Here is a 27,861-nt window from a genome sequence, read left to right as displayed (position 1 = left end):
CGAAAATCGTACATTGCTAATTTGTTTCAGAATTTATCGGAAAACTATTTCTCAAAATAGCGCTTATTAATTAAATTATTATTTTAATTCAAGACATATTAAAATATACGAAAATTGGAGGAAATTGAAAATCGAAGATATTTTGCTAAATTTGTTTCCAAATTTATTGAAAAAACTATTTCTCAAAATAACGTTTATCAATTGAATTATCATTTTAATTTAAAACATACTCTAAAATATATGAAAATTGCGAGAAAATTGAAAATCGAAGGTACTTTGCTATTTACTTCCATATTTATTGAAGAAGCTATTTTTCGAAATAAGGTTTATCAATTGAATTATCATTTTAATTCAAGACATACTTACTCTAAAATATATGAAAATTGGGAGAAAATTGAAAATCGAAGGTACTTTGCTATTTACTTCCATATTTATTGAAGAAGCTATTTTTCGAAATAACGTTTATCAATTGAATTATCATTTTAATTCAAGACATACTCTAAAATATATGAAAATTGGTAGAAAATTGAAAATTGAAGGTACTTTGCTATTTACTTCCATATTTATTGAAGAAGCTATTTCTCGACATAACGTTTATCAATTGAAAAATTTCTTCTACGTTCTTTTCCGGCGACGATTAATTTTATTTATACATTCCAGGTAAAAAAATATCGATCAGATCATAACGTTTGTTACGATGTTTAAAATACGACGTGTATATTTAATCGCGAAATTTTGCGTCAATTAATGCTCGCGTAGTTAATTTTATTGAGGCAGTTTCGTGATTTCATCGCGAACAGCTACGCCGACCGATTCAATGACCGAATTATATCGCGAATTAAAAGTGAGTTATGTATGTATACATGAAATTTGTGACATCGCATCACCGATTCACCGGGGAGCTCACAATTCGACTATCGCTGTCCGAATTGATCTATCGATTTCTCTGATTTATTCCTATCACCGCGGTAATAGATAGCATAATCTCGTTTTACAGTTTATCGGACGGGATTTGCCAACGCTGGCATCACGACGCTGGCTCTTCTTACACAGTGTGCTATTACATATACGCGAACGCGAATACAAATAGCTCAATGAGGCATTACCTCGACTATCGACGTCGTTATCGACGTTAATATAAATACGATTACGCCTTTTCCGTATACGTCGCACACGCGGTTTTACAACCGCTCTCTTTTATCACGGCGTTTACGCTTTAAGTGCCGCGACTTGTCGACGGAGATTAAATCGTCTTTCGATAAGGACAAATTCTCGAAGGCCACGGATATTAACCGTGCGCGAATCTCGACTTTAATGAAGTCGCGGCTATTATTAATCGATCGCAATAGTGAATCTTCTCTCGCCTTGACTTCGTCGCTGGCTGACACGTTGTCCTCGAGGCTCATATTAATAGACGGTGCTGTAAAGAGAGTACGCGCGATAATTTTGCATGGTCTCGCAGGTGTGCGCCTCCGATAAGATGATAAGATAATTAATTTACGTGTAAATATCGGAGGGACGGTGCCGCCTTTGCGCTTGATTACGTTGAAAAGGCGCGAAACTGTTGGAAACGTGTTAATTATAGATGTGTCATCGGTAATACAATCGTTTGCGAGTACGAGGAAAACGTATGCGTCATTTGGTATATTCACTTCTCATTCTGATCGATGGTTCTCGTATCAGGGAGATGTTAGTCCTTGTTCCTCATTTTTTTTTCAATGTTGATGGATCTGAGTATACGAATTAGAATATTAGAATAATTAATTTTGTTGGAACTTGTGTTAAAATTTGAACATATTGATCCTGTTTATGTAACTACTAATCCCGAGTGAAAATGGAATCACTATATTATTATTGCATATAATATGCGTCGCAAGATGCAGCACTGTTAAATCGGCTTGTGTAATATTTGCTGAGAAATCGTTTACGTATTTTCACCGTTAAACTTCGAGACTCTCCAAAAATCTCCAATAATTCAGCAATCGTCAATTACATTTCGTAATTTGTTATTCCGGCATTACATTCCGTCCGTCCATGTGTAATATTAACGTACATAATTTACAGTTGCTGCAACAATTGCGATAATTTGTGCAGCGCAAAAATATTGCGCAAAAATACCTCGACGTAAATAATTACAAACGATACAAACAATTCGATAGGTATATTCGATTATCCGGCGGAGAAAAAGCCGAATTTCGCGTCATGTTATTGTGATATGAGCGTGCGAGGCGCGTGTGTGCATGTGTGTCAGGAAGCCTTCTTCGCCCGAAAATATCCTATTAAACAAACCGTGACGGAAGACTTTCAAGCGCAATCCTCCGATCTGTATATTTGTAAACTTGTAAATATGCTTACTGTGTCGGTAGACAGGTTAATCCGCGATTGTTTAGATTTAGTGTCAAGGAATAATATCTTTATAGGAATGCACTTTACGTCGCTTTTCTCTCTTTCTCTCTCGTAATAATTTCTACATTATGATTTTACATGATAATTTGTAACTAATTATGCTTCATATTATTTTAATTTCCGTCCCTTTTGATTCTTATTCATTAAATTATATTTGTATTTACAATTGGTAAATATTTACAGGTTTTGACTATATGCAAACATGCGTAGTCAAACCGACATACGATATACACACCATTTTACACGTATCACAGTATTCACAGTCCGAATAATTTTTCGAGAGATACGATTAAGCGAGTGAATAAATATTCTGCGCATGCACACGCAATCACTTTGAATTTATTACTTTAATGAAGTTAAAATCGTAACAAATCGACCGCTAATAAACGAATTTATTATCCAAAAGATATATTGTTCGTCAGGTTCAGTTCACGCCAGTCCATTTCGCCGTCATCTATGTTTTCCACTACTTTGCCGTATTGTGCAAACCCTGCGAATTTCTTTGTCTCGCTATTCTCGCGCATATATGCGACAATCGTCTACGAACAATCACTCCTTACACGTTGCGTCGCACCTCGTAGGATCGCCTTACATTAACGCGTCTTACGTCGTCTTGTTACACAAGTTAATAGCACCAACAAACGATAACAAACGATACATTTGTGTGACACATAATGACACATAACGTGTACTTATTATGCATATCGTAAAACATAATTTATCGTACCGACGCGACGGTCATTAAAAGAACGACTTGTTGCATAGATAAGATGCTTTTTAAAAGGCAAATCGAATGATATTCTTCATTTAATTTACGACATATCGCTCATATTTACGAGGCAGTCGCGTTATTTTTAACACACGCAATTGTCACGTAAAAATCTTGAGTACCTATAGCAACGATAATTATGATCTTAGTTATTAGCATATTATTTGAATTACTTGTAACATCTGATATTTATTGATCGATATCAATGTTAATTTAGATTTTCTGTTGCATCGTTTAGCAATTAGCTAAATCAATTTAGCTTTTATTAATAGTAAATAAACCAGATAATTGCTGTAGCAGTTAAATTAATTTGTCGCATTTCGATGTTGATCGCAACTTCCGGATATTTCAGACTAAAAAGCGGTTCTGTTCGTCAACGAACGTCACGATCGTCATCTCTGACCCGGGGACATCGAAGTAAAAAGGTCGCTTTAATTAAGGACGATAAAACAAATCGCGTTGTTGGTGGTTACGACCCTATCACCGTGTTTCATTATATCTCGTCCGTCGATTATCGGTTTACGTTGACCGGGATTCCATCGATTCTTTCCGCGCGCACTTAAAAGTTCCCGCGGGTCAATAAATTCGTTAATTATATACGGGGCGAAACGGGTTATGCTGCTTCTGCTAGGGCGATCGCCAAACGATCGCTGAATAATACATGCGTATACATACACGTATAGGATCATGCAACACCGATACACTTTAATGGCCGATTGAAACTTAATGAGGAGCCACGCCGGAAGATTGCCCGGTAGCGTATTTTACGAAGCCCCCAGGAGAGCCGCGAAGGCAGCGGTAATTGTTCCCTCCAAGAAATTATCCGACTAGGAGAACTGGCGCGTTTATATTCTACCTCTCTCTTAACATTCATCTTCGCCTCGATACAGTTTCCATCAGACACACAACGCAACTGAACTCGCTAACACGCGGAAAAGATTCAAAATTTTCTTCTCAATAATTAAACCTGCAAAAATTTCGAGGGAACTCTTCAAGTTCCAAGACCGCTCGGAACTTTGCAAACGAGCTTTATGAGTTTGCATTAATATGCATCGCTTAGAGAAACTTTTAATCTAGTTTATATACCAGTCACCTAATTTCTAATCCAGTTATCCAATTATCCGCGAGCGCTTTTATGCAAACTCAGTATGCTCGTCCACTTTCAGTTCTTAAAATACATTTTGAGTTAGCGCGAAATAATGTTATCTCGTTACATCACGTATCTATACCTTTCGTTCGGCTATGCTCTATCCGTAACAGCATTATGCAATGTAAAAGAGGATTATGTATAACACAATACAATACCGGCTTATCTGTGAAAACCGCTGTATACAACGCTGTCGTGTGACTAAACTAAATTGATAACGGGACGAACTGATGGCACAGTTCTGCGTTACACCGTTGGGAAATGTAAACACGCGAGTTATTCTGTGTAAATCTAATCTAATTACGGCACATCCGGATGATACGCACACCGCGCGCGCTGAACGTACGTGTCGTAGGTATATCGTTAGCAATTTGAAATTTCCATGCGAACTCGTTACCGGGAAATCTCGAATTCCGCCGCGGGGGTCCGCAATCAGGTCGCGGAGCGGAAATTATTTTCTGTTTGGCTCAATCTCCCCGCAAAGGCCGCGTGACGAGGGTGCTAATTACGATGTGCGATCCTAAAGCCGCGACCGTATAGCATCGATTTTCGGGCCGGATACTGTTAACAACGATGCTGTTAACAGACGCTTATTTTGCATCAGAAAACTTAACGGCGACGACGAAGCGATCGCGCGTCGTAGATCGTGCAATTTGCACTTTTCTCATCCGCGTCATGGTGTGTGATTTTATGTCGCCGACGCCGTTCTCCGTCCTTGATTTTCAAAGATAGCAGACCTGCAATTTGCGGTCTTATTCTTCGTATTGTATATACTTGATTGTACCGCGTTCTTTTTACGTCGTAATTACTTTTAAAACTTATATTTTTTAGTCATTAGGTGTTGGACGATAAACATAAAGTTGATTACTATGAGAATAGATATTTTAATCTGTTAAATTAAGCTGATAAATTACAGTGCTATTTTAACATTTTCATTTTACGCTCGTTTATAAATATTCGCGGATTATTTATTAATTGAAAAAGAAAAGAGTAGTTTGTATCTTTAGAGCTTTTCGGTCTATTTACAAATTGTTGAGTTATTTAGAAATAATATTAAGAAATAACGTTATTATTAAATAAATATTAAATATATAATTAAAAAGCTTTAAATAAATATATGCTGTTTCTATTTTGTGAACTTTTAACGTTTCGCGCTTGCCAGTTCTGCCATCAGTATATATATTTTCGGGCTATTTGCAAATTGTTGAATTATTGAGGAATAAGCTCTATAAATAAATATATGCTGTTTCTGTTTTGTGAACTTTTAACATTTTGCGCTCGCCAGTTCTTCCAGTATATATCTTTTTTTGCACACACGCACGCCTAATGACACCGATCATGCAATAGCGTGCACGTAACTACGCTTTCGGATTTATCGTCATTGATGCATCGCAGTCATCGTTGAATTAGTGTTTACGGGCGCTTTGTCGCGACATATCGCGGTGTTTTATCAACCGACATGCATACGCGATGTATTTTATTTCGTCATGATATATCTCACAAACGTGATCTCATCGCATATATCAGTCAATCTCCATGCACGAGATCGAGATGACATATGAGTGAGTTAACAGGATACTCCACTTCCTGCCACTTCCTTGAATGTTAATAATAGATTGTTTCATTACTTCGGGTATTTCCAATACTATACGAGTTCCTTTTAACAAAAATACCAAAGTGGCTCTCGAATTAATTAAATCTGCAATATGAGAAATTAAAAATGGATCGTATTAAGCGAGTCGTGCCGTTAAAAATGGATAATGGATTAGCCGAGATTTCTTCGTACAATATTACCCCGTGCACGTCTTGTAAAATGTAATTATTTTAAGATTACGGCACAATTTTGTACAACCAACGCTGATTGGGGCCAGATAATCTCCCTCCTCCTTCAACCGTATATCTTTCTAACTGTACGTAAATAATAATTTTGTCATGGAAAAATTTTACATAAATAATAGCGAACGCGGCAAACGCTAATGGATCACTCGTCTACTAAATTAAGACTTTTACCGTGTAATTCACGTTGCCGCTTCGTGCTTCGTAAATATCCAGCTCTTGGCAAAAGCATTACATTTTATCGCCAGGTTTTAGCCGGCTCGATAAAACACTCGCCTGATAAGGTGCCTTTTCGAGCAAACATTTTTTTTCTCTCGATATCAAGGTTATCGCTTTTTCTCGAGGATCTCTTGTTGCTACTAATTGTTATTGCCGTCGTAATTAAGCATTCGCAAAGAAGGCCAACAAAACGATTCAACCGTGAATGCTGCACGCGATACCAAACATAGTTAGACTTACGTAAACGAGATATCTGTGTTTCTTAATATTAATTGTCGCGTAATATTAATTCTTACTGCGATTGCATTTGGAGGAAATTAAAAAAAGTTCTTAGCGTTCGCGTAAAAAAAGAAACTCGAGCGTTCATAAAGCGCAAAATCTGACGTTTGTAAGCTCGAATTGATGTACGTTCGAGTCGGGCATCGAAACCACTTCCTTCATCGATATAATACTTTTACTACTTAATATTCATGCGGTCGACGCAGTAATAAATCATCATTGCGGCTGTTGTCGGTGCACGCGCTTAAAAATGCACATTGAATGCACATAGCTATTTATTTACATATTCATCTATCGTACAGAGGGAAAGTTCTACGTAAAATGATACGTTTTGAAGCGTTTTCCTAGCGAAAACGTATACATAAATTCCGCGATGTCGTGCGCCTATTACGCCAAGATATCACTTACGTTATAGCGATGCGCATTGTTTATTCAAACGGAAACTGTAATCTAACGGTGCCGCGTTCGTCTGTCCGCTCTTGCTCTCTTAAACTAATGACCGACCGGGAAAAATATGCCGTTAAGTATTCTCCTCCTTAACATCTATAAAATGTAATTACCTGCGAAATTAGGTCTTTCTGCTCACTGCCTGCGGCCGCGACTTACATATATTATACCTTACGACTTACGTATATACCGTTTTCACATACCGCCGACATTAACTTGGGCTATATTTCGGCGCATTTTATGTTTTCTCTAAATTTCTTGGAGTGGGAATACTGCCACTCCAGTGAGATTTCACTCTTTTGGAGTGGCAGTATTCCCACTCTAAGAAATTTAGAGAGTTCGAAATCGATACCTACATATTTCTACGACGCGTTCTTACCTATATTTAAAATATTACCGACACACATTTAATCATAGAGATCATCAAAAAATAGAAAAGTCTTTTAGATATTGCATCTTCCAAAAATTTTCTTATTATGTCGCGTCGCTGAAACTCTCGGAGTTTTTACGTGTCGTTTTACTTAGGCAAGATAGAAGGAAAAACAGTACGTACTTTCGAGAAATTGCTTCGTCGCTTTTCTTTCATCTTGTCTTCCGTTTACACACGTTTCACAAAAAGGATGTATGTTCAGGCACTTTATCTTTGGTGGCTTTTCATTCTAACATTAAGAATTACTTGGAATCTTTCAACAAGGCAAGAGGAAAACAACATTCCAAAATTTTTAGAATATTTTTGATATAACGCACAATGTGTCTCTCTCTCTCTTATTTTTCATTAACTCCAAAAATAAATTCTCATTTAAAACTCCTTTCTCTTCTCTTTTCATCTCTTTGATTAAAATTATCCCGTACTTTTTACGCGCATTTTAATTCAAGCGCGAGAGAAAAATAGTTCCTTAACATTTTTCAAAAAAATTGCGCTAGAAATGTTTCTCACACTTTGTCTTTTGGTTCACAAATCTACGTGGAAAATTTGCTCAGCCGTCTGTCTCTTCTTTCCTCTTCCATTTCCTCGATTAAAAATCAATCTCAGCTCCTTGCGCCGTGTGGAACGACGACGTTCTTTCTTTCACAGATGCTATCGCGAGACTTGACTTCGGCTATCGTCCACAGCCGAGTCGGTCCGTCCACCTTGTCGATTATGGAATATTGCCTCGATATCCATGACTCGGCGTTTCATCTAGGAGCTCTGGAAATTTTCACGATTGGAAATCCGCGATCGAAGTGGTTCCAGCGGCGGCCCCTTATCCACTCCTTAAACGTAGCCGTCAGCTTCTAATTTTAGGGCGGCTTCGTACGAAGGTAAGCCCTGATCGTCCCTCGGGATATCCTCCCGCTTGTTGATCCTGTTGGCCTCCGACTCGGTGGGCAAGCTGCTTATCGGGGGCGAGATAATACTGCCGGGATCGTCAGACTCGTCCTTCTTGTCGGTTGGCGAGGGCAGTGCCCGAGGGTCGAAGATGAGGCTTTCGTAGGCCGGCGGCGGGCCCGAAGTCACGGGGCATGGCGGAAGAGACGTGGGCACTCCCTCTTCTTGATGAACCTGAGACGTTGCCGATCTCTCGATGCACTGTTGAAAGAAATGGAATCGTTAAAGAAATAACTATGAAATACTGGAATAAAATATTAGGAATAAAAAATGAATATGTAAAAATTCAAAATGAATAATAGCTCGTCACATCAATAGCTCGTCCACATAATAAGGACGGATGTTTTATCTTTCATATTTTTTATATCTGCAATGTGTATTATATCTTAATCATAATGACATAGATGTAGATCTACTTTTCTTTGCATATAACATTTATATTTTTATTTGTTTAATGTTTTATTATGATTGATAATATTGCGCTTTATTTCTCGTTCCTTTTATCTCGTTTCTTGTATCACGTCGCGTCTGTATTCGAGACGGTCGCTAGGTCTGAAGGTGCGAAGTATGCACGTTGTCGCATTGCGGCGAGCAATTTCCAGCCGATGTTTCTCGCGCTCGTGTGCCTTTACGTGTAACGCGAGGGCGTGGTTTCCGCGAGATACGCGAATTTTTATTTAATTGCGGGCGTATATATAACCACAAAGGTGAGCGACTGCGAGAGGTTGCGTAAAAGGTCGGCATGTGGAAATAAGCGAGTCGCGGTGCGCGCGTTATTGTGTCGAGTGTAAGTGTAAGTGGTACCTATATGATTTAAGAGTAGTTTCATGTAACATTACGCAGGATATACCTCAGATCTGGCGAATAATATTTTTGGAACTGTAAATGTCCCAGATCTGAGAGATATCCTGCGAGATCTCGTTATAGAGATCTTTTTACATCATCGGGGAAATAAAAGACTTCCCGTGGACTGAATGTCAGACGTGTAGGTAAACGGTTACATGTCGATAAATTTTGGATTGACAATTTATATGATTGGATTTAAAATTTATTTTAATCATCAGCAGATATGGAATTTTTTTTAAATGTTGCTGTTATTATTAAGAAAGACAATATAAAAATTAAAATATTTTACATATAAAATATATTTAAGATTTCTTATATATCTTCTCTCAATTTCAGTAGTTTTACTTAACGATTTTGTCGAGAAATTGGATATCTGCGATTAGAGTGATCTTCCGATCGAAAATGTTGCTTACGTGCGTGTCCATGGTGAAGACTTCTAGACTGTGAATGTCCGGCTCGGCTCTCCAATATTGCGAGTACTCCTGCGGTCGATGCTTCCGGACGTTTTTGTGACAGCAGTAGCATATGAGCACGACCATCATGATCACACCGCTGATCATGGCGCTAAAAGCGAACCAATATAGACGATGTTTAGACGGTGCTTTTTGTGCTGGGAGGTGCCCGTATACGCCCGCCCGAGGAAAAAAGCGTGGCTGCCATAAAGGGCGGGCGACTGGTGAAAAAGTGAGCGTGCTGCGGTTTTCCCTCCGGAGGGAGCAGAAATTTTTAAACGCGGCGAAGTACAAAACGGTCACTTTTAACACCTGCTGCATTTTGACGGGTCAACTTTTTATAGCGATTTAATAAAAGAAAAGAACTGCATTAAAAAATACACTCAGAGAAATGGACAGTTTGTTCAAAAATTAACAAATGGATAATCCGATATTTTTAGTCGGAATTATGAAAAGCCGATTGACATTAGAATAATGTCCAATCAATAATAGCCGGATGTCATTGATAATAATTGATCGGCTTTTTATAATTCCGATTAAAAATATCGGATTATCCATTTGTTAATTTTTGAACGAATTGTCCATTTATATATAGATGTACTCTTATATATATTTTGACAGGTGTTAATTCGAAAGATAACGTTCTTCTTCGTTTTATACGTGTAGAATTTTATTGTGGTAGATAATTTGAAAAATAAATATCTTGTCATCGAAATGCATGCGTAATGCATATATGCATAATGCATCGTTACCAGTGTAATTGCGATAACCATTTAATTAACATTTATTTATCATAAATCTTCTTATCTTAAATTTCTAATAAAGTAACTTGAGACAAGAATTCATTACTCTCTGATTTAATAATGGCACTTTAAATTTTTCTGCATTTCTATTGAAAGTTCTCTGTCTCCTCGAATACCGAACTCAATTTTACTTTGCGGAACATTTATTATCAAACTCCGTGAATATGTTTTGCAAATTTTTGGGACGCAAATAGTGAAAATTAATTTATATAATGTTCCTTTTATTTATATATCATGCCAATATAAATTTTATGTTGATATATTTGTGAGTTTAAGATAGACATTTTTACGAAAACTATCGTAGGATTTTTGTGACGAGGAAAAGTTTCAAATTTCAAAGAGAGCAACGTCATCTTTCTTCAGAGCTATCAAGTTTGCCAAGTTTTGACTCACAGATCGAATCTCTCATGCTGCTTCACGCGGAACAACCATTGAATTTTCAACCACCGGATATCTAAATCTAAGCAATTGAGTACTTTTGAGTGGTGTCTCGTACATGCAACGATCTATTTGACGTACAGGATACGATCCGTCGGAGGATTAAAGGACCAGGGCGGGTGGTGCGAGAACGACGCGCGTCTCTTTTCAAAGAGCTCGGGATTAGGCGTGTTCGCCGTGAGATATCTTCCGCCTATATTTTGCGAGCGGTGGCTGTCGGAGCGCATCTGTCCGGCCGGCGCGGTTGTTACTCACCCGCCAAGAAGGATGTTAACATTGCCGTGCAGATCCGCGTCGAAGCGGCCGCTCCTGCTGGTCGACGAGGAGCCGTTATGCTCCGGCGGGGCGTTACTCGCATCCCCGTAAGCGTTGCTGCCGTTATGATAGCCGTGGGCCCTCTGCACCGCGGCCATCACCGCTATCTTTTGCATTATCTTATTCTCGCCGTCCCGCACGTCGTCGATGCTAATCCTGTCTCCGCCCGATTTTCGCAAATAGCATTGGATCGCGGCTAATTGGCGCTTGGCGCCGCTGAGATTAATTTATTTTTTCCTCTTTTCCCTCTTTAGAGCTGTAGCTATTTCTCGAATCGCCCCGTTAGGCTCGTCAGAGTGATCTCGTGGATCGAGGTCGACGCGATGATCACGCGTTGCACATGCTACTGTCGATCGTTATCGCACGCGAAGATCGGAAGAATCTCGATCATCCGTGCTGCTCCGCCGTTGCGATCGTCTCGAAAAGGAATGTATCGTTTCCGGAAACGCCTCTCGGAAAAGCCCATCGGATGCAAGCCTCTCTCCTCTCCCCCCCGAGCACGATCGACTTCGCATTACGACCGGTTAGATCGCTCGGGGGGATCCTCGTAGCCAAATCGCACCTCAGACCTGGAAATATGCAGGATGTTCGTCTTCAATTTTCGTGTCGTTTCGCATACCGCAATTTTTAAATTGTGACCACGTATAAGATTTTCTCTTAATCTGTTAATTGTTGCGAAAGAGATTCTCTAAATTAATATTCGAATTGTTATTCTATAATTGTCTTATGATGTAATTTAAATATTAATATCTTAATTGTTATCTTATTATAAATAATGCTAACAAGCACACACATTGGTTGGATCTTAATATTTACATATATCAATGGATAAATGAAATTGAACAATGACTTTCTAACCCACTTTCTTAAAAGCTCGAGAAAATCAATTTTGTACTTGAGGACATAAATTTTAGATTAATCCTCTTTGCGTTTTGAAAAAAGTGTTTATTGTTATTACACTGTTGCACGGAGATATGCTTGCAAAAAGATTCGTAAGAAAATGGTAGCGCACAACTTCTTTCTCAATCTTAAAGATTGGATCATTTTTTACGAGCTCATGCCTTACATTCTCGTTTGTTTTTGCTAAGTGAATATACAATATATACAGAGAGAAAAATTCTTACGTTGTATTTTTTTTTATATTGCAGTATTACAGTTAGACATGACAAGAATAGGCATTTAAACCGACTGAATTTAATTAGCAGAAAAGAATTCGTAAATTCGAATTCGACTCGGCGCGACGCCGACAGACATCGCGGTTGTTGGCCGCGTGTATTGTTGTTTCCGTCTAGCGGTGCGCTTCGACCGTTAAACGGAGACACTTTCGCACTGCGCTTCCGTTACAGCTGATAAAATCCCGGATCGCGTCGCGTCGCGCGTCGCCGGCAGCGTGATTTCGCGCGAGACGCCTTTTTACGGAGTCGAGTCGCGCTCACGTCGCGACGCGGTTCACACGGAATTCCAACGCTCCAAATTGAATTTCTCATTGTACAATACTCACGTAGAGCCGTAGCTCCCGCCTGGCCGAAGGCTCGGCTTCACGGACACCCGTCGACGGGTTCGCTCGCGCGTGAGACGCGCGTGTCATTGTTGCTCCAGGCAGGTCGGATCTCGGCTCCGATAGCCGTCAGGATAACCGTCGCTTCGTGCCGCTGCCTGATCGCGCGATCTGCAAATAATATCTAATTGTGGATTTTTTTTTTACTAATCGATCCCACACGTCACATTTTACGCGAAGGAATTTATAATATATCTTTCGATATACCTAGGAAATTGTGTATATTTTCTCGAATCATATTGAAATAATTTATCTCTGTCACTTTAAGACGTTTACGGCTTGAGAAAATAATTTATTATAGTCCGTCTAGTTTCGGTGAGTAAGTACGTCTAATATGAGCCGCTTCGTATTTCCAGTTGCTAATTGAGTTATCAACTTTGACGCGATCTATCATTTTCTCAGCGGGAACATTAAATGTTTACTTATAAGAATTTTGAACTCGTTGTGTAAACCTCAGAACATTTCAGAGCAAGAACGCACGCGAGAGACTGTTTCCCGTTTGATGGTGGAAACATATTCTGGAATTGATAAAATAAATAAGTAATACCGATGCGACTTCCCATCGGCGCTGTTTATATTTGCTGATTTCGTAGCAATAATTGAAAAAGCAAATATTGCCGGAATATTCCACAAGGAGAATATTCCCCTGGAATCCTTCCACTCTCGAGGCGGCGGTCGATATTAATTTTGAGCCGCCCGGTGCGATAGTTAATTTCAAGGATAATCTACTTGATGTTAATTTATTAGACCGCGGGAAAGAGTCGATATTTCATGTGGACATGCGCACGCAGCAAACATTCTTCTCTTCGACGAGAAGAAAATTTCAAACCTTATCCAAGATATTCACCGACAAAAAAGAATTCTTTAAACGAGTACGCGTTTCGAATTGTTATTCTATAATTATCCCACAATTTTAATATTATTTTAGTTATTACATTTTCATGGACATAATACTGGTTAAGAAGTTCTCGTATACCGTTCGCTTCGAGGCTTGGTGCTCGAATATCGATTCGCCAACATTGTAACGTGAACTTTAACTTTTTTTAAAACTTGCCAATTCCTTGTGTCTACCGCCGTACAGCGTGAAACCGCCGTAGAGTCGGTAAACGCGTCGATCCAGTTTTTTTTCCTCTCTCTGGGCGCAACGCGCGAACTTTCCGTATTTTTGTTTTTTACGTGCTTGAGAGGGACGAAATTGCATGTGAGGGTGGCTGGAAAATTTGCAACCGTTTCCTCGTTCCGTCTCGCGTTACCCCGCGATACATTCTTCTTTCTTTTTTCCCCTTTCTTCGTTCGTTCCTAGCGGTATTCGCGTTTTTACATGGCGCGTTAATGAAGCTGCAACCGGACGCGATAACGCACGAAGTAAAAACTTGCGTAAAAAGATTTACCGCCTCGCGAGTACTTATCTCTTAATAAAGTTCAATTGCGATTTCGTTCGCTTGGGTAACTTTTACTAAGGATATTGCATAAAGATCATAAGTCGATTATATTTAGCCTTTTATTAAAATAGTTTGCCTTGAGATAAGCTAATATTATACCTTGCGCTATTTTTTGTTTAAGCTAGTCTGGAACTAATGTAATAAGTGTTCGAAATATTTCGTATCACAAATAAATGTATAATAACAAAACGTAGGAATTAACTCTGTATCGTTTTTCTTAGATTAATTTCGAATATGCAATTGATATCATAATTACTCGATAATTTGATATTAAATGAATTATAATATATTAGATGTTATAACATTACACGAATATTGAATGTAATTTCGAAATATATCGAAAAACAATTTTAAAAAATTGACAATTGAAATATTTAATTGTATACAATTTAATTATTGAAAATTCATCATTTTTGCCTAATATTAGGTAGGTTATATTTTTTGTTTAATCAGATTATATCAAGTTATTACGTTAATTGAACTCAATCTATCAGGGAGAAAAGAGATAAAGCCTAATTTACTTCGACGTAGTTCGTTTTAGTCGATAATGAGTACAGCCCATACGATGACATCGTGCGTCCCTTTATATGACGTGACGGATTAAAATCAATAACGGTTATTAAACTTATGCCTTCGGCCGTTGCAGGGCATAGATGCATGAAAGACGATATAACTCGTAAAATCCACTGGTAACTTATTGCGTTGCGTTGAATTTGAAGTAATTTTTGACTGTGTCTAAATTGACACTGAAAATGTATATGAAGCAGCATGAATAACGAGATTGCTGTTCGAAAACTTTGTCTTTCGAGACTCTACAATGGGAATGTATGTCGCCTGTTGCAGATTCGCGCAAATGAAGGACGTTAGATGAGGAAGTTTGCGAGACTGTCTGAATTGCAGGTAAGTCTATAACGCAAAGTCATATGAATAATCTCTCGAGCATAGTGCGTAGTATTATTTAATTGCCTCGTGAGATTTTATCTGTGTGTATACGTTGACACGAACATTCACAAAACGCAAAGTATATTTTATTCACAGATTTTATTTTTGTTTTAATTAAAAATAGTTTGTAAATAAATGAATAATATTGATGTTATATTGTACAAATTGTTTTGATAATTTTATTTGCAATTTGCAATTTAATTTTTGAAAAGCGTTGAATGATACATAACATTGTAATTTTTCATCGTGTATTACATCATAAAATCTCTGTATTGTGAAATCACGATGACAATTTGTCGCGTTGCATTAATTTTTCGATGCGCGTTCAATATTCATTTAATCGGGTAGAAAATTTCCACTTGACCACGCTGTTTTTGCCCGAAGCGAAACTAATTGATGTCTCATTAAAAGAAGTATTCAATTACGTTTAATACTAGCTCAACATTGTCTGCTATGTATCGACCTAATCAACTGTTATGGCAACCTATCTTCTACCTCATTTGGATCTAGAGTTGCCGACTATCCAGCTGCCCATTTAATCTAATCAACCACCCGTCTACCTGCTCACAATTATCTCAGGAGGTCACGGCGTCACGCGATATACCACCCGATGTTAACTTTATTTAAGTTTACCCATCGTAGCATCTCGAAATAGCGTTATCACGTTATCGTATTTTCCCAAATGCTCGTTGTCTATAGATTTCTTATCTGCGAGATATCAGCGAACAAGAATTTAATTCAAATCAGTTGCCTCGTTTTCGAAGAGAACAACTTCGATATTTAATTTGACAATCACTCGATATTCAATTGCGCAATCATCATTGCTGAATTGATGCAATCAATGTTTTTATCCTGTATGACGATTAAGCCGTTGAATAGAGATAGTTGTGGAGGCTATTTATAACCAGAGGTCCTCCAACTTTCCTCGCTTTCTAATTCATGAAGTGTCAACGTTGCATTTACGAACGTTTCAATTGGGCTTGCTTGCTAATCGACGACCTTGGCTTACATCAACTACGTTGAACTGGGCAACGCATAGGAGCGTGATAGTCTCACGGCATAGTTATGCTTTGTCCGTCGTGACGTGTATCTGCCGACTAAATCTTTCAAAGAGATTATAATTACTCAAGGTCGTCGAAATCTCTCGATATTGACTGCAGCGTTTTGACGTTCTGCGTATCTAATCTGTGATAACGATACAAATGCGACAACCTTTCAATTCTTTTTTGCATTCTTCGTTCAGTCAGTATTATCTTTCTCTTAAAAATCATTTTGCACAAGTAACTTTGCATTATGGTATAAGTAAATAGAAGGAAGAGGCAATTATTATCGCTTAAAAATCTTGTTACATGTCTTACATCGTTAAGCACCGTATTATTATATACATTAGTCGTACGGTAAATATGATTTTAGACGGTGTTGCTTTCCGAGATATGTCGAGGCATCTGCCGAGTACTCGTATTAATCGTGGCGCATTTGTAACGCATCCGTGCTTCTGATCCACTTCTTCCCAGGTCGAGCCGCACGCCCCAGTGCGTTCTTGTTGCATTTGCAGACGGGCTCTCGACAGAATCTCTAGAACCCATCATTAATATTATTCGAATAATCTTACGGCTATCGTATCAACCTCGATTTCCCAACGTCGATCAGGAAGACGTTCCATAAGTTTTTTTTTTACTAATTGGACTAACGAGACGTCGATCGTTGTTTTCATCCAGAAGGATATCTATAAATCTCCTGATAAACGGAAAGCGATGTTCTCGTCAATTATTCACCTTTTCGTCTTTCCGGAGAGATAAGCCATCAACGCCAACCGTAATTGGAGTCTCCTCTCCCAAATAAAGCCCGTTATACGTCTCACGGGCTGCTTCGTTTCTTGGCGACGCGACCCGGCGACATTCAGCGTTAGCCGGACTAAAGCGGCAACCGCACAAGTCTCTATACCTTCGCAACTTTTCCGAAGGCCGACTTCGGAACTCTTCGAATTATTCACCGGAATGCCCCCGTACGCCGACGACAAACGCGGATTCGTGCACGGGCGATAGCTGCGAGCCCATTTTTGTCTTCTGGATTCCGAGCCGAATTATTCCGCGATATCCTCGCGTTATCGCGACTCGCGCGCGTGTCGATTACTCGTTTTGCTCGCGAGCATGTCGGGCGACAGCGACATCGCGACGTGACGGTTGTCGTCGACGCCCCGTCACATACTTTTACAACACGCCGTTACTACACCTGGTGGGATCGATGTCGGTGACTAAAACATCTAGAACACGCCGGGTATTACGGGTATTACGTACGTAATGCCACCGTTCTGCGTCGCCACCTAAACTTGCCTTTACATATTGTATAGTCGTGTTATAGGACGTGATAATCTAGAAGGGGGGAGGGAGGGAGGGAGGGACAGCCGCATTTGTTAATTAAAATTAATTTGTGTCTCCGGCATGACGGACATCGTCATTGATATCAGCCTTCAATCTTTAATTACTTTAATTGAATTTAATTCCCTTTTAAACTTTGCTTGACTTTTAGCTTAATCGATAAGTTCATTTTGTTTAATTTTAATTTTTCTAATTTATTTAATTTAACAAATTGAATAAATTACAGCGAAATACAAAGATCGTGTAAATATTTTGTACAACGCGGGCCATCTAATTAATAGCGCGCTAATTAACGTTACGTCGGGGAACGTTTCAACGATGCAAACGGCATAATGTAAGTTCCGCTGGTTCCGCTTAAAAAGACTAGATTTGCAGACAGATTAACTATAGAATCGCGCTTGCCGTGAAATGCAGTTTAATACATTTCTTAAAAGTTCACGAAAAGTTTCGCGGGAAGAGGGAATTGCGCTCAGTAGGGTGCGGCAGGGCTATTGGTCTTGCGAGGAAGTTCGAGCTCCACGGAATTGTCTTTCCGACTTAAGAACCTCCGTTAATTCGACTCGATTTTATGGCAATTAGACTTCGTTGAGTGGCGAAACGCCTCGAAAGCTTCTATTCAACGTTCGGAACACTTTTTCACATACGTCTATTTATAGGACGTATTAAGAGTCCCTCCCGATCTAGATTTAGATCGTAGTTTCGGGATTCCTGCTTATTCGAAAAGTATCTTTCGGTCGAAGTCGAAGTTTGTCGCGTCGGTCCTCGCGTCCTTAAAGTTTTCGTTGCCCTCGGGGACAACGAAAGTGCGAGATGTGAATAAAGGAGGGCTGTAGATAACTTGCGGGAAACCGCGCGTGTTCGCGTTACCTGCAGCTCGCTAATTGGAGTCGTCATATTGCCGGTGCTCCAATTAGTTCCCCGTCGTCGTTGTAGGTACGTAACGAAAATTATGCACGCCCAGTTAACTCGCATAAATTTTGACCCCGTATCAACTTGGCGCAAGTTTAACCGGCCGAAATCAATAGCGAAATAATTTCGATATGTTTGCCGGAATGCGGTGGAATATTGCGCTTACCTCGAATACGCGATGAAATACGCCAGACTTATTGTTAGCGGTATAGCATCCCTCCGTTCTCGGCATGAAAAATTGATAAGTCTCACGGACCTCCCGATTTCCGTACGCGAGCACGGAAATCTATCGTGCGTTTTACGCTATTCCCAATGTACAATAATTAATATTCGAGGAGAGATCGTCCGGCTATAATTGCTTCATTGCTTTTAATTAAAGCGATTAGTCGCGAGAGATGGATCAGATTACCTTGAATTAATTTAGAACGAGCGCACTCTGAGTTATTGTAAGTCTTTGTTACGGTACATTCGTACTTGTGCATTATCGAAACGTCTATCTTTCATTGGCACTCAATGTCTCACAGATTAAAATAGGATTTATTAAGTAAACAGAAATCATAGTTTCCAATTTTGAACATTATAATCTAGAATTCTAGATCATTACTCATTGCTATTGTCACCAAAACGATACGTTATCAAAATGTCTTTTTCCCGGACACTTGTTGGCTCATCGAACAAAAAAATCAATGAATTTAACAAACTTAAATTTTTCAAGTTTCAAAATCCGTAAAATAAACAAAATTATTCTTATATGTTGTAAGTTGTAAGTATTACCATATAGAATGCTCTTTCACTTGAGACTGTTTTACTGAGATCGTTCTAAATATAAATCGGTCTATAAGATAAGCAAAATTAAATCGACTTTCAAGAATCAATGATATAAACGGAATTGTGATTGCCGGTGCACTATAAAAGCGGTGCGCTATGAATGTTTTCTCACCTCAATTTTAAGTCTATCTCTCGCAATTATAGTTGGACGAAGGCGGGACTCTCAAAATCTCATAAATCCCGAATTTTACAACAAACGAGATCGCGCTCTGAAACGAACTCGTTGGCAACCTGACGTCTCGAGCCTTCTGCGTGATTGCGCGTGTATCGACTAAAAAGACGCGTCGAAGGCACGTGACATACGCTGTACGCCGTATATGGCCTACGCGCTCTATATATAGAGCCGTGGGTGCCTTCGCACCGACCGACGTGCGCGCCTGGGTGGGTTCGCCCCCTTCGGCCACGCAAAACCACGTCGGCCTTTTTTCCCCATTTCTCGTATCGAACGCTCTCCGACTCGCGCGACCCGGCCGAAGTCGATCGTCACGGGATAATGCATTCTCCGGGAACAAACGCCGCGACGAGAGCGGAAAAGGGCTTTAAATGGCATCGCGACTATAGCGGGCTCGCAATTGAGGGCCCGAGATAAATATCGATCCCAGATTGCAAAGTGCAACGCGAAGGTCAAGCGGCAAGTTGAAATGCAACAAATACAACGCTACCATTCGGATTATTATACGCCGCTGCGAACGCGATCGAAGGATTCCGCGGGAATCGAAAACACGCCATCGCGAAAGCTACTTTTGTAATCAAGTAAAGCTGAAGGGAGAAACAAGACTCGTCTTTTCCGCTTCTCCAAGATTTAATCAAGGAAAAATCTTTCTCTTACGAATTTGAATAAATCGTTTTAATAATTTTTATTCATTTTTTTTTTCTATGAAAAGATGTTGGTTTTTTCTTTTCACAGTTCCTCGTGGAAAAGATGGAAATATACACACCAGGGAAAATTGGAGTCATTATAAAGAGTTGTTTAATGATGTTTAATGAGAGTTTAATATTCTTTCTCTTACTCGGAATATTATTATTCCTGGAAGGAACGCTGCGTTTTATTTCACATTATTAAACAATACGTAAATAACGTTAAAAATATCATATTCCTCCTGAAACAATTTAGTATCGTTCCTACGGAATTATGCTCATTAAACCGGACGAGATCGGCGCTTAACTGATTTCAGAATCCATTTTGTCAGTATTCAACTGAAAAGTCACATTTGTGGATACCACTCGTTTTAGGCTCATTTCAGGCTATTAATTTGAGTAATTTTAAGTTCACCATATTTTTCTCAATTTTTCGTTTATTTATGCTTATAGACAATTATTCGCTTGAACTGTTCCGTAGCAATATTTCGCGATGCGTCAGCAATGTTTACCGTTATAACCTGCCCGTCGAATAGCATTAATCGCGATATAACGACGTCAGCGAATGATACCGTATCTTCCAGATTGCTCCAGATATATATATAGATTAACTCAGCCCGCTGCCATCGTCATTGCCAACGATGTTTCGCGGTGATTAAAGTCGACAACACGTGTTACCGCGGGGCGGAATAGCGGCGCCAGTTGTGTTTTTGCCATCCGCTGTCACGACATCGAACGTCATCCCCGCGGCTTGTAACGGCCGGGCGAAATTTTACAGCGCGAAAATTAGCATCGCCGTGACCGGGAATGTAACGACGTTTATTAAATGCCGGCGCGAGAGGATCCTTGAAGCCCCGATGACTCGCCGCGAAACGTGCGGCAGCATATCATTTTGTATAATCCAACTGCCGTGATTGTTGTGTCGACCCCCGGCGCCGCGCCGGTGTGTGTGTCGCGCGCTCGCGAGGAAATAATAATTTAAAGATCCTCGCGGTGGAAGCGGAGACACGCGGGACGTCGTCGTCGTGTGCGTGCGGGCGATCCGGGTTGACCATCGCCGTGCGATGTCATGTTCGTGAGTTCGTGATAGCGGCTGGATATAATAATTGCTTGCCGTCAGTAATGAGGAGGAGTAGGAGAGCGAGGAGGTGCGCATATTTCGCGAAATATCCCGATCGTCCTTAATCCGTTGGCGATATAACGCGAGAGTGGACGCTCACACGCCAACTTTCGTTAACGAGGACGATCGAACGCTAATTGTTGGGCCACTATCGATCGACGGCGACCGCCACCGGCGATCTCGTTAGCTCGCGTGTGGATTAAGGTGGGACGTGTGTCCGTGAAATTGTTTACGTTCGATTGGAGCGTAATTAAATGAAACGAGTGGTGATCTACGGTGTTGTCCTATCCCCGAATATTAATAGCGGTGCCTCATAGCGTGCAAAATGTGACCTTTGTGGCTTTCACGTAGGGTGTTGATGAGGGGAGACGGGCGAAAAACGCGCCTACTTGACATTATCTGATGGTCTCCAGTTTCGTTATCTAATCGGTATCGCTTAATTCGAAGCTTGTTTTAAAGCTGGATATCTCCCCGCTCACGGAATGCTCCTATCAATTCTAATTAGGAGCGCTATTTAATATTCCACGTACTTTTTTTGTTCTCCGCTCGACACGCGTATCTTTCAACGTGCGCTGAAAGAAAAATTACACTGTCGAGAATAAATGAAATTATCGGTGTTTTGCTCTGATAATCGAATCGGAGGCAAGGCTGGCACGAAGCACAACAACAACAATTTAACAATTTAACATATATCGTGCTTTATTAATTTATTTATTCGCCAAACGATGAAGCCGACGAACGACACGCGCTGTTAAGGACGTTCACCGGTCCTTATACTATAGAGAAAATTGAAATTCTATAGATTTTCTTGAAACTGTGAATATACGTTAATTTAGGTGTGCTTTATGCGTGGTATAAATTTCACTACCTCTTGCGGTATAAAAATTGAGATACCGAGCCTCAGAGTTTCAATTTTTACCAAAATTTAATAAAAGTTGAAACTTTGAGGCTCAGTATCTCGATTTTTATACCGCAAGAGGCACTGAAATTTATACCACGCATATAAAGCACACCTAAATTAACGTATATTCCACAGATTCAAGAAAATCTATAGAAAATCGATTTTCCCTAGTATAAGGACCGGTGAACGTCCTTAATTAAAAAGCGCGGTGCGAGATCGTTTCAAGTCGTTTCTCAGATAATCGGCCCAAATTGCATCTCGGGATTGAAAATAATTTTTTTCCCGAGCTTTTTCGACGAGCAAAATCCACCCGGCAAACGTCAGCCGCACCGCACCCTTCAATTTCATTTGATACCTTGTTGACACCGTGACAGGTGTCAATTTGCCAAGCGGGAGACCGACCTTTTCTCAGTGTACAACAACGGGGGTCTAGCTGGCTCGGTCGATCGCGCGGTCGGTCTCGCCGAACAGCTTTCTCCTCGCGATACCGTTTCTCCTGGCGATCGATGAACAATCCTGGCCGGTGTCGGTCTGGCCGTCGTCCATCCGTCCGTTCGCCCTTCCTTCCGTCCTGATGCAGAGACCACCGCGACGGCGACGACGGTGGACGACGACGACGACGACGACGTCGCGTCCCGGGGTGGTCGCACGTCGACGACGGTCCCGGCTGTTCGCGTCGGGGACGAATCTCCCCGGTCCGTCCTTAGTACCGTTTCGCCGGAGACTATCGGCGGCGCGGTGGTCATGGCACGCGCGTTGCTTGGCTACGCCACGCGATTCGCGGCTAGGCACGGCATTTAGGTATAGTTCACGTGTGCTGAAAGCACACGAGCAGCAACGACGCCGCGCCGTCGCTCCCACCATCCTCGACTTCGTCGTCCCTGTCGCGTCACGCGCTCCCTCGACCCACCCTCCCTCGACTCATATAACCCACCCACCCTCATCACCGCCTCTCCCTCTTCATCACCGTTCTCGGTGTTCGCAGAGAGACAGAGAGAGAGAGAGGGAGAGAAAGAGAACTTTACACTACCTTCGTACCGGCGCGACGGTAATGTTAAACCACCCGCTCGCCTAATCGCGCGAGGGTGAAATTTCGGCCAGCTGGTCGCGCGCAACGTGGTTCAGCGTGGCGTGGCGTGGTGTGTGGTGCGGTGTCAGGTCGCCAGTCTCTCGCCGCGGCCCGATGTCGTCACATAGGTATCACGATGGGATCGTATTTCGTCTGAGCAAAGTGTCGTGGCGAGATTCGATCGGATCTCCGCGGAATTGGCTTCTCGATGTGGAAACTGATAGATCCGCGTGTGTACGCCGGCGATGCGCGTCGCTTAAGTTCTTTGCGTCGCGTCGTCGATCAACCCTGTTTACGGAGAGCAAAGTCCGTAACACGAAGAGAAATTGAATTGCGGAATTAAAAATTGCGCGTTCCTGTTGATGCGGCTCTTCAATCGTTGTAACTACAGTTTAGCGAAATGTTGAATTAAATGTGTCATGTGCAGTCTAGCGAAATGTAGTAATAAATATCATTTGCATTATTTTATTAACTGCGGTAGTTGTTAGTATATTTTTGTTATAATTGTTAGTATATTTTTTATTTGCCGGATGATATTTTAAACAAAGGACAAAGTTTTCACCGCATTTTTTGAACACAGTTAATATTCGCGATTTTTTGGTTTTGCTCTGGAAATCTGCTCAATATTTTAATACCCGGCGCTTTCAGTCTTCATGTCATTTCGCGTCAATTATTTATCATATCAAACCACGTGGAGCAATAAATGTTGATATTTTTAAAAGAGTACGTATAGCACGGTATGTGTGAGAATTTCATTTCTTTGTTCAATTATTTGAGTTAATTTCCCGATCCAGAATTCTCATTTGATATCGAATAAATCTGCCACTGCCTGCAATTGATTTTTTCGAATTGTGTACTGTTCTATTTCGCTTAGCCGCCTTGGCTTCGTGCATGAATGTCATTAGAGCTGCCTATAAATGCAAAACATGTCGAGTATATGCACGAGGAATGAAAAATAGCGGCGCACGAAAATGCTCTGCGATCGGTATTGCTTTTTTCCAACAACCTGCCACAGCTCGACGTGGCTCGACATTAGGGGTCTTGATTACAGCGGAATAAATTAGCATACGGGATATTATGATTCATTTTCGTGTCGGTGGGATCGGAACCCAAAGTGCCTATTCTCGGAGTAAAGGTGCCGAGGTGCCAAGTGTTGTTTGTGTAGTAATCAGAACGCACGTTCCGTCTAGACTGCCGGATAACATTTCGAGAGGCGAACGAGCTAAGCTTAGACCTCGCCTAGGCGTCCAAAGTGTATTTCTGTGCAATTCGACAGGTGGCCCTTAGACTCGCGATAAGTAGCGACACTCGATGACGCCGGTCCTCTTTACGACGCGACGAGAGTGAGGTCAGGATAAACGCTCGCGCGGTCGTCTAAAAAAACATAGTGCCCTCAATTGGTTTCTTTATTTTTGAAATATTGGTCCGCGCGCCTTTTTTTGTAAGAGAAAAGTAAAAGAATTTCCAGTGATTCTCTTATCAATAAGAAAAATTATTTATTAAATTGCATATGTTTAATATATTATTTGTTGCGTTGCATTATTATGTAAAGTTAATGTGAAGGTGTTAAATGTTGTTTGCAAACGACAATTAAATCCCCGGTGGATTTGCGATTTAATTCGGTCTGTCGCCGGAAATATCGTGAGATATTTTGCGCCCACGCGAATTGTCTTCGCTGTATTTATTTACATTGTATTTACATTGGCGATAAACAGAACCAGATGCATCTCGACAGATCAGATCTCGAGGGATGAAGACTCGCTCGGTTTTCCGACGGAAATGTTACGCAATATCGTATAGGCGACCGACGCCTGGCAAAGGTCCATAAATCCTCTGTGTGATCATAAAGCGGAAGAGCAGGTGCTTTTACGCGCGTACATTTACGTTCGAAAACACTTTCGCCGCGGTTCTTCCTCCGTCTCTGTCGATCCCGATGAAAAATGAAAGGAACAGAGGTACGACCGAGTTTCCCTCGTGCCGCCACAGGAGAATCGCCGGAAGTACCGGGGGAAACGTTTCCTTTCGGTCGCCCGCCGTCTAATCTCGAGATATACATATATACGTGCCGTGTATTTATGCAAATGTTGCTTTCCACGTAAATCACGCCTTATCTCTCGCGTGTCAGCATCTGGGGATCTCGCGGTAGGGACGTACACATCTACATCTTGTTACGCGTTTAGCAGTAAACGCGCGACATCTTATCTCCGTGTCGCAATCAGAGGAGGAAGTGCCGAAAGATAAAACGTAAAAGACACAGTTCTCTCCGAATGGAGTGGCATACGAACGCGTGCCAGTGACTTACATTTATAATGTCGAACGACTTTTATCCCCCGCGCGACTTTAATCGAATCGGGCAGCTTGGCGAGCGATCGCTATTCAGCGCTGAAAATGAAGGTAACGGAACCCGCATTTTGCATTGCTAATCTCGTTTCGCCGAGTTCATTGAAATTCGACGTGCAAGCGATAAACGATCTGCAGACGCGACTCGGGACGTCACGCGTCGTCGCGTCGTCGTCCCGATTGACACACCACGCGTTATGTATATAGCGACTATTTAGCGCGAAAGCACATCCGCATGATTTTTCCCGTTTTGTTTATTTGCAGACTCGTCAGAATGGTGGGTAGCATGCCCAGCGGATGGATGAGGAGGATCCTCCTCTTCCTCGTCCTGATGACCGGTATCCTGCTGATCGCCATGTACGCCCACGCTCCGCCGCTCGCATCGCTCCAGCCATTCGCGACACGACGGTAAGTCATTTTTTTCAATATCTTATTTTTATATTTTATTTCTATATTTTATATTTTATTTATATGCGTTGTTAATTGCCTTTCAAAACAGACAGTTCGACAAGTAAAACTTGCGAATCTTTTGACGTTCTATTGAATTGAAATAAACTCGAAATCGTAGATGCGTTAGCACAGTAGGTATGCTTAAAAAAAGCGCGCGGACTCTCTTTGAACTCCGTTCTATTCGGTATTTCAACTTTCATTTTAATATATGTATGTTTAATTTAATACATGTACAATTTTTGTGAGGAGAAAGAGTTATAGAGTATTGTGAGGCAAGTCCGTGCGAAGCGCAAGATCGCTTTTTTTTCTCTTTTTTGATTTCTATATATTTCTGTGTTTTCTGTTAACACGTACAGCCAGCGCAGGTTCCTTTGCCCGCGTTGTGTATTAATCCAGTGCCTCTTCTGATTTTCTTTTTGTTACACCGCATGTTATTTTATTTTTTATTTTGAATTTATTTCGCACTCGCAACGCGATGAAATCGTGCATCGAAGAAGACTAGAGGACTTGCAGCGCGGCTTGGTTAATTACCTGGCGGGTAATGAAACCACGATCGGACCCGGGGAACGGCTCTACGAGTATCTGGAAGAGCCTAGGTAACGGACAGCCCCCTGACCGGGGGGTGGAATCTTATGCTAGACACGAGATGTACCGCGCATTTCTCTCACGCCTCCCATTGGAAACCCCCCCCCCCCCGCATCGGTTTGATCCCACTGTGTCTGGTTCGGGGAAAAAGCATTTTTGAACAGCCCTCTCCAGTTTCATGGGGTTGCAACGTATCGAACGGCACTGTACAAAAATTCGGTTCGAATTGTCACGAAAGAGGGAAATAAAAGTTTAAAGTTTTATAGAAACAAAAAAACCGCGCAGTCCCTCTCGAAGTCTAAATTTTACAGAGGGACTAAACCGCGCTCGTGTTTCAGGGCGGAATTCAATTCTTCAATTTTGCAAGGCGAAATCTGTAGCGATGTCAATGAATTGTCAAGGATTTACATGTAAAATTCTATATAGCATTTGTACAAATACCAAAATCTATACATTCAACATGTCAAACTGTCGAGATTTATTTCCGATAAACCGAATTGATCGCGCTTGTTAATACCCGTCCGTTTTATTTTCGTCTTTCATTTTTTTTCCCCCCGTCGAATCAGTCACGTGCCGTTTGATACCGGCAATTCGGACGTTGCTCTCCCAATTAGGAAGCTATCCAGGCATGACCTGTAACACGTCGGCCGTCTCAGTAAACGAATTCCCGCGAATGTCCTGAATTTCCGCGCGGGCACTCCCTCCCAGGTTCCTGCACCTATCTCGCCCTCCTCGCGCGACGTCGCACCTCATTCCGACGCTCGCCCGTTTAATCCACTCGCCCGAGCACGCCCGTCATGCTAAACGCACGCCTCCGCCCGCTATTGTTACGCACCATTGTCCCCCATATTGCGCGGATTGTGTGCACGGTCGCTGCATTTGTCGCGACCTCGCTTTGCGCGCGCGAACCCGACTTTCCCGGCGGCCTTCAATTCCGAGTGTACGGGCCTCGCCTCTGCCTTCGGAGGCAGACAACAAACTCGCTCGGTCGCGAAGAAGTTAAAAGAACAAATTTTGTTGTTTTGCTTTCACCCTCATCCACGTAACGATTTCTAGCGCGAAATACAACCAATTCTCCAATTTGTAGCTTTTATTGCATCGCGAATCGCTGTAAATATCCGTCGCTCCGCTCGCGTTTCTTTCTCGAATTTCATC

The 27,861-nt window shown here is 41.2% G+C and overlaps 2 protein-coding genes across 20 annotated transcripts in view; one reads left to right on the top strand and one right to left on the bottom strand.

Moving 5' to 3' along the window:
• Fdl (fused lobes) overlaps positions 1-27,861 on the top strand; it is a 38,784-nt gene that overhangs the window by 4,361 nt on the left and 6,562 nt on the right. For 2 of the 11 annotated variants that reach the window (XM_071776354.1, XM_071776356.1), the window contains exons 2-4: positions 15,170-15,226; positions 25,936-26,079; positions 26,616-26,717. In XM_071776354.1, the coding sequence (XP_071632455.1) occupies positions 25,946-26,079; positions 26,616-26,717 (236 nt within the window). In that variant the 5' untranslated portion in view covers positions 15,170-15,226; positions 25,936-25,945. The other 9 variants (XM_071776360.1, XM_071776351.1, XM_071776350.1 and 6 more) reach the window with 9 other exon arrangements.
• On the bottom strand, positions 273-23,097 carry S-cup (spermiogenesis-related protein stanley-cup). 9 transcript variants are annotated; one of them, XM_071776367.1, is made up of 6 exons: positions 22,665-23,091; positions 21,892-21,933; positions 12,828-12,995; positions 11,267-11,895; positions 9,732-9,882; positions 273-8,673 (listed from the first exon to the last, which is right to left on the bottom strand). In XM_071776367.1, exons 4-6 carry the CDS (start codon positions 11,440-11,442, stop codon positions 8,359-8,361), a joined length of 642 nt encoding a protein of 213 aa, XP_071632468.1. In that variant the 5' UTR covers positions 11,443-11,895; positions 12,828-12,995; positions 21,892-21,933; positions 22,665-23,091; the 3' UTR covers positions 273-8,358. The 9 variants fall into 9 exon arrangements, with proteins under 9 accessions (XP_071632468.1, XP_071632473.1, XP_071632465.1 ...); XM_071776372.1 differs by lacking the exon at positions 21,892-21,933 and having other exon boundaries at positions 9,732-9,870; positions 22,665-23,097; XM_071776364.1 differs by lacking the exon at positions 21,892-21,933 and having other exon boundaries at positions 22,618-23,091.

The sequence above is a fragment of the Temnothorax longispinosus genome, chromosome 4 (assembly GCF_030848805.1).
Source record: "Temnothorax longispinosus isolate EJ_2023e chromosome 4, Tlon_JGU_v1, whole genome shotgun sequence".
NCBI lineage: Eukaryota > Metazoa > Arthropoda > Insecta > Hymenoptera > Formicidae > Temnothorax > Temnothorax longispinosus.
The sequence above is the reverse complement of the archived record's forward strand: the minus strand, read 5'-3'. Positions and strand labels throughout refer to the sequence as shown.

Excerpts from the sequence above, each read along its gene's own strand:
- S-cup (XM_071776364.1), bottom strand. The coding sequence starts at position 11,442 with ATGCAAAAGATAGCGGTGATGGCCGCGGTGCAGAGGGCCCACGGCTAT. Across the intron at positions 9,883-11,266 it reads GTTAACATCCTTCTTGGCGG|CGCCATGATCAGCGGTGTGA; the intron begins GTGAGTAACAAC and ends GTTCGCTTTTAG. Across the intron at positions 8,674-9,731 it reads TCTTCACCATGGACACGCAC|TGCATCGAGAGATCGGCAAC; the intron begins GTAAGCAACATT and ends TTCTTTCAACAG.